The sequence below is a fragment of the Palaemon carinicauda genome, chromosome 28 (assembly GCF_036898095.1).
Source record: "Palaemon carinicauda isolate YSFRI2023 chromosome 28, ASM3689809v2, whole genome shotgun sequence".
Classification (NCBI taxonomy): Eukaryota; Metazoa; Arthropoda; class Malacostraca; order Decapoda; family Palaemonidae; genus Palaemon; species Palaemon carinicauda.
Window position 1 is genome coordinate 1,778,821 of NC_090752.1, and position 7,500 is coordinate 1,786,320.

Consider the following 7,500-nt stretch of genomic DNA (forward strand, 5'->3'; position numbering starts at 1 on the left):
TGTTATCACTGTTCTTAAAATATTGCATTTTTCCTTGTTTCCTTTCCTCACTGGGCTATTTTCCCCGTGTCGGAGCCTCCGGGCTTATAGCATCCTGCTTTTCCAACTACGGTTGTAGCTTAGGTAGTAATAGTAATAATAATAATGATAATAATAATAATAATAATAATAATAATAATGGCGTTCATACTGTTTCAGTTTCGAATGCACACGGCTGCCAGCCCATTAGTGTTATACCACGCCACCTTTGATGAATTTGTGATCAACAATGATGATAACTACAACCTGGTGTCTGTCGGAAATTATCATGGGAATGCAAGTAAGTTCAACAATTGCAGTGTAACCTAACCTAACCTAACCTAACCTAATCTAATCTAACCTAACCTAACCTAACCTAATCTAATCTAATCTAATCTAACCTAACCTAACCTAACCTTATGTTGTGATAAAGAAGTTTCATTGTTCACATTACTCTTAGTCTCATGTCTATTTATATGTATTCTTACACATTATGGTATATTAATTCAACAATTGCAGTGCAACCTAACCTAACCTAACCTAATCTAACCTAACCTTATGTTGTGATAAAGAAGTTTTATTGGTCACATTTCTATTGGTTTTATATTCATTCATATGTACTCTTACACATTATGGTATATTAATTCAACAATTGCATTGCATCCTAACCTAACCTAACCTAACCTAACCTTATGTTGTGATAAAGAAGTTTCATTGTTCACATTACTCTTAGTCTCATGTCTATTTATATGTATTCTTACACATTATGGTATATTAATTCAACAATTGCAGTGCAACCTAATCTTACCTAACCTAACCTAACCTTATGTTGTGATAAAGAAGTTTCATTGTTCACATTACTCTTAGTCTCATATCTATTTATATATATTCTTACAAATTATGGTATATTAATTCAACAATTGCATTGCAACCTAACCTAACCTAACTTAACCTAACCTTATGTTGTGATAAAGAAGTTTTATTGGTCACATTCCTATTAATCTCATATTCATTCATATGTATTCTTACACGTTATGGTATATTAATTCAACAATTGCATTGCAACCTAACCTAACCTAACCTAACCTAACCTTATGTTGTGATAAAAAAAGTTTCATTGGTCACATTATTATTAGTTTTATATTCATTTATATGTATTCTTACAAATTATGGTATATTAATTCAACAATTGCAGTGCAACCTAACCTAACCTAACCTAATGTTGTGATAAATAAGTTTTATTGTTCACATTCCTATTAATCTCATATTCATTCATATGTACTCTTACACATTATGGTATATTAATTTAACAATTGCAGTGCAACCTAACCTAACCTAATCTAACCTAACCTAACCTAACCTTATGTTGTGATAAATAAGTTTTCAATATTAAACTTACCCGATAATCATGTAGCTGTCAACTCCGTTGCCCGACAGAATTCTATGGAGGGATACGCCAGCTATCACAATACTAGAAGGGGGTGTACTTACCAGCGCCACCTGTGGCCAGGTACTCAAGTACTTCTTGTTGACACCTCCTCAATTATTCCTCTGTCGTGCTTCCGGCAAGACGTTCTGGGATACGCTTATGGTCTTCGAGTTTATTCACGGATATTTGGTGAAGTATTCTCTCAGATTAACGGCTGTCGCTTTACTGGAAACCTTCTTATATTAGCTAGATAGCTTTTATATAGTACTGATATAACGGTTAACGATTTTTGCTTGTTTTTGGATCCCCCTTTGGCTAACTTTTTTGAGGTAGTAGGCTGGCCAAGGCACCAGCCGCCCGTTGAAATACTACCGCCAGAGAGTTATGGGGTCCTTTGACTGGCCAGACAGTACTACGTTGGATCCTTCTCTTTGGTTACGGTTCTTTCTCTTTGCCTACACATACGCCGAATAGTCTGGCCTATTCTTAACAGATTCTCCTCTGTCCTCACACACCTGACAACACTGAGGTTACTAAACAATTCTTCTTCGCTCAAGGGGTTAACTACTGCACTGTATTTGTTCTGTGGCTACTTTCCTCTTAGTAAGGGTAGAAGAGACTCTTTAGCTATGGTAAGCAGCTCTTCTAGGAGAAGGACACTCCAAAATCAAACCATTGTTCTCTAGTCTTGGGTAGTGCCATAGCCTCTGTACCATGGTCTTCCACTGTCTTGGGTTAGAGTTCTCTTGCTTGAGGGTACAATCAGGCACACTATTCTATTTTATTTCTCTTCCTCTTGTTTTGTTAAAGTTTTCATAGTTTATATAGGAAATATTTATTTTAATGTTACTCTTCTTAAAATATTTTATTTTTCCTTCTTTCCTTTCCTTACTGGGCTATTTTCCCTGTTGGGGCCCCTGGGCTTATAGCATTTTGCTTTTCCAGCTAGGGTTGTAGCTTAGCAAATAATAATAATAAATAATAATTACAAGATGTCTGACATTTCGCAAGCCCCCTCCCATAGACGATGTAGGTCTTGCAATAGGCGTATTCCGAAGGCCTCGGTAGATCCTCACACCGCTTGTTCTGACTGTAGGGACAGGCCCTGTCAGTTAGAAAATCGATGTGAGGAATGCGCCGGACTTTCGGAATTGGAATTTGTCCGTCTTTTAAAATATTCAACTAAGTTAGAGAGAGGTAGAGTTAGGAGGAGTTCTTCTCACTCTTCAATGTTTTCCTCACCTCATGATCCCCTACCTTTTCCTACCCCTGTAGTGGCTACCCCCGAACCTACTGTGTGCCCTCCGCCTGATATGTCAGTTGTTTTGCGTGCTATTCAGGCTTTAGGCGATAAAGTAGAGTCAGTGGTAAGTGACCATAAGTCTCTGATGGCCGAAGTTAAAGAACTGAAGGTCAAGAGTGCAGTGGGTGGAGTTAGTGCCAGTGCTGTGATGAGTGCTAGTGTCGGTGCAGTGCCAAGTGCTAGTGTTAGTGCCAGTGTGGTGCGTGAGGATTTTTCTGTGCGAGCCAGTCGTCCTCCCAGTCCGGGACCTCTTGCAAGCTCCCATGCCCAGGGGAGAAGCAATGTCGAAGGGCATAAGGGTTCGGCAGGCCTTGTTAGGCGCACAGAACTATCCTCGGTGGTTGCGGGCGTGTCTTCCAAAGACCGTCACTCCCACCTGCAGACGATTGAGCCCGTCTTATTCTCGTCCGCTGATCAACTGTCAGGGAAGAAACGTTGGTCTCAGGTCTCGAGACCGCTTAAACGTAGAGTCCAGTCCGCGAGTGCTCAGCCAGGTTGCAGTCATTGGCTCAGCTCTGACTCGCCTCAGTCATCTGTCGACTGTACTCCGCCCAAGAGGAGTAAGGTTCTGCCACAACAGAGCTCGACTGTTAAGGCTTTACCTCAGTCTACTATCGTTTCTGCCGATCCCAAGTGGACTCTGCTTCAGTCCATGCAAGCACAGCTTTCGGACTTGATGCGTGAGTGTCGGGCTGAGAGTGTTGCACCTCCGCCTCCGCCTACACTCCCTCCGCCTGTTCTCGCTCCGCCTGCGCTCGCCCCGCCTGCGCTCGCTCCGCCTGGTCGCAGCACCATCTGCCAGGCGTACGATGTTGAACCACTTTCTGAGTTCGCTGTTCCCAGTGGTGTTCAGCCTCAGCCTTCTTTAAGGCAACCTTTACTTTGGGATCAGGAGGGTTATTCCACTCTTCCTCCGCCTCCCCTTGCTGCTCCACCAGTGGTGCAACTCTCGGTTGGGGTACAACAACCTCTCCCGTCCATGAGTCAGTCTGCTCAGCCATCGCTGCAGCGAGCTCAACCCTCCTTAAGGCAAGCTCCTCTACACCCTGGACTTGCGCCTCAGGAGCCTCAGCTTGCGAGAACTTTACCTTGTTCTGCGCAGCCTCAACCTCATCATGCTCCGCTCATCTCACAGGAACAGGAACGTGCTACTCCGCCTCCGTCCTCCGCTCAGCAAGCGCAATCCTTGGGTTCAACCTCTCTTGCTAGGAGTCAACCTCCTTCACCCATGCGCCTTCCTTCTGCTTCGTCTGTTGTTCAGCCTTTGCAGTCTGAGCCTCAGGTTTTCCCTCAACAGTTACTGGAAGAGGAAACCACTGTTATTGTTCCTACCCGTTCTGACTCTGCGGTTCAGCATTCTTGTCCGATCTCTTCGCTACACTCTGGTGATGAGGTGTCGGATGATGAGGAGGCACACCTTGATCCCTCATCAGACGTGGACGAATCCAAGCTTTCTCCACAGTCTATTGATTTTCGTAAGGTCTTGGCTCTACTCAGGGAGATTTACCCAGACCACTTTGTCTCTGCTATTCCCCGCTCTCCGCCATCTGAGTTTTCGCTGGGCGTACAACAAGCTAAGTCCTCCTATACTAAGCTTGTCCTAGCTAGATCCTCTAAGAGGGCTTTAAGGATCTTAGGGGAGTGGCTGCAGTCTAAACAACACCTTGGCAAGACTTCCTTCATGTTCCCTCCAACGAAGCTCACTTCGAAAGCGAGCGTTTGGTATGCCACAGGGGAAGCACCAGGCTTGGGAGTACCTGCCTCTGCCCAGGCTGACTTCTCAAGTCTGGTGGACTCGCCTCGGAGAACTGCTATGAGACGCTCGAAGGTTTGTTGGACCTTCTCAGACCTGGATCACTTACTGAAAGGGATGTTCAGAGCATTTGAAATGTTCAACTTTCTCGACTGGTGCCTGGGGGCCCTCAGCAAGAAAACCTCTCCTGCGGACAAAGATTCTGCCATGCTATTAATGTCCTGCATGGATAAGGCCATCAGAGATGGATCGGGCGAGCTAGCGTCGTTGTTTGTATCAGGGGTGTTGAAGAAAAGGAACAACTGTGTACCTTCCTTTCCGCCAGCATTACACCTTGCCAACGGTCACAACTCCTTTTTGCTCCGCTCTCGAAGTTCCTCTTTCCCGAAGAGCTAGTTAAGGACTTGTCTGCTGCCCTGATACAAAAGGATACGCACGATCTTGTAGCCTCATCGGCTCGTAAGTCTAAGGTTGCCACCTCAGTCCCCAAGACTTATCGCTCCCCAGTGGCTGATACCCCTGCTACGAGGTTCATACCGCCCTTTCGTGGTAGAGCCCCCAGCCGAGGAAGCTCCCGTCCAGACTCTCACAGGAGCAAGTCTAGGAAAGGATCCAGGACATCTAAGGGAAAGAACTGACTCTCCGTTTCTCCAGACAACAGTAGGAGCCAGACTCAAGATCTTCTGGCGAGCCTGGGAGAAGAGAGGTGCAGACGCACAGTCTGTCAGTTGGCTGAGGAACGGTTACAGGATTCCATTCTGCCTCAAACCACCTCTGTCCACATCGCCCATCAACCTCTCTCCCAACTACAAAGAAGAGGACAAGAGGCTAGCATTGCAACAGGAGGTGTCGCTACTTGTGCAGAAGAAGGCAGTGGTTATAGTCCGGGACCATCAATCCCCGGGCTTCTACAACCGTCTCTTTCTTGTGGCCAAGAAGACAGGAGGTTGGAGACCGGTGCTGGACGTCAGCTCTCTCAACGAGTATGTCACCAAGCAGACGTTCACGATGGAGACGACCAAGTCGGTCTTAGCAGCGGTCAGACAGGAGGACTGGATGGTCTCGTTGGACTTGAAAGATGCATACTTTCACGTTCCCATTCATCCAGACTCCCAACCTTTCCTGAGATTCGTTTTCGGAAAGGTTGTCTATCAGTTCCAAGCCCTGTGTTTTGGCCTAAGCACAGCTCCTATGGTCTTTACTCATCTGATGAGGAATGTAGCAAAATTCCTACACTTGTCGAACATCAGAGCCTCCCTCTACCTAGACGACTGGCTGTTGAGAGCCTCCACGAGTCGTCGTTGTCTGGAGAACCTCAATTGGACTTTAGACTTAATCAGAGACCTAGGTCTATTAGTCAATATAGAGAAATCTCAACTCATTCCCTCCCAATCCATTGTGTACCTGGGAATGGAGATTCGGAGTCAGGATTTTCGGGCTTTTCCATCGGCCCCCAGGATAAGCCAAGCCCTAGAGTGCATCATGAGCATGCTGAAGAGGAGCAATTGCTCAGTGAGACAGTGGATGAGTCTCACAGGGACCCTCTCATCACTGGCCCTGTTTGTCGAGCTAGGAAGACTCCACCTCCGCCCTCTTCAATTCCATCTTGCAGCTCATTGGGACAAGGGCTCGACTCTAGAAGCAGTCTCTATCCCTATCAACCAAGAGATGAAGACCACTCTCCTGTGGTGGAAGCACAATCTCCTTCTCAAGGAGGGTCTATCATTGGCCATTCAGACCCCCAATCTTCATCTCTTCTCAGATGCATCGGACTCGGGCTGGGGTGCAACCTTGGACGGACGGGAATGCTCGGGAGTGTGGAACGAGGAACAAGGATTACTCCACATCAACTGCAAGGAACTGCTAGCAGTTCATCTAGCCCTGTTGAACTTCAAGTCCCTCCTGCTAGGCAAAGTGGTGGAGGTGAACTCAGACAACACCACAGCCTTGGCTTACATCTCCAAGCAAGGAGGGACCCATTCGAGGAGCCTTTACGAGATCGCAAGGGACCTCCTCATTTGGTCAAGAGGTCTAGACCTCACTCTGGTCACGAGGTTCATCCAGGGCGATATGAATGTTTCAGCGGATCGCCTAAGCAGAAGGAATCAGGTCATTCCCACGGAATGGACCCTCCACAAGAGTGTGTGTAACAGACTTTGGACCTTGTGGGGTCAACCTACCATAGATCTGTTTGCCACCTCCATAACCAAGAGACTTCCGCTGTATTGTTCCCCTGTTCCAGACCCTGCAGCTGTTCATGTGGATGCTTTTCTTCTGAACTGGTCCCATCTCGACCTGTACGCATTCCCTCCGTTCAAGATAATAAACAAAGTTCTGCAGAAATTCGTCTCGCACGAAGGGACACGGCTGACGCTGGTTGCTCCCCTTTGGCCTGCAAGAGAATGGTTCACAGAGGTACTTCAATGGCTAGTCGACTTCCCCAGGACTCTACCTCTAAGAGTGGACCTTCTACGTCAACCTCACGTAGACAGGTTGCACCCAAACCTCCACGCTCTTCGGCTGACTGCCTTCAGACTGTCGAAAGATTCGCTAGAGCTAGAGGCTTTTCGAAGGAGGCAGCCAGTGCGATTGCCAGAGCTAGAAGAGTTTCCACTCGTAGAGTCTACCAGTCTAAGTGGGAGGTCTTCCGAAGCTGGTGTAGAGCCAATTCAATATCCTCTACCAATACCTCTGTGATCCAAATAGCTGACTTCCTTCTACATCTTAGGAATGAGAGATCCCTTTCAGCACCTACGATTAAAGGATATAGGAGCATGTTGGCTTCAGTTCTCCGCCACAGAGGTTTGGACCTGTCTTCCAACAAGGACCTTCAAGACATTCTCAAGTCTTTTGAGACGTCTAAAAAACGTCGTCTTTCCACTCCAGGCTGGAATCTAGACGTAGTCTTAAGGTTCCTTATGACATCTAGGTTCGAACCTCTCCAGTCAGCTTCCTTCAAGGACCTTACCCTCAAGACTCTTTTTCTCGTTTGCCTTG

General features: G+C 46.5%; 1 protein-coding gene across 1 annotated transcript in view; it reads left to right on the top strand.

Annotated features, from left to right (window-relative positions):
* LOC137621376 (uncharacterized) overlaps positions 1-7,500 on the top strand; it is a 94,049-nt gene that overhangs the window by 16,677 nt on the left and 69,872 nt on the right. Inside the window, exon 4 of the mRNA XM_068351673.1 lies at positions 199-319. Coding sequence (XP_068207774.1) covers positions 199-319 — 121 coding nt within the window. The remainder of the gene's footprint in view (positions 1-198; positions 320-7,500) is intronic.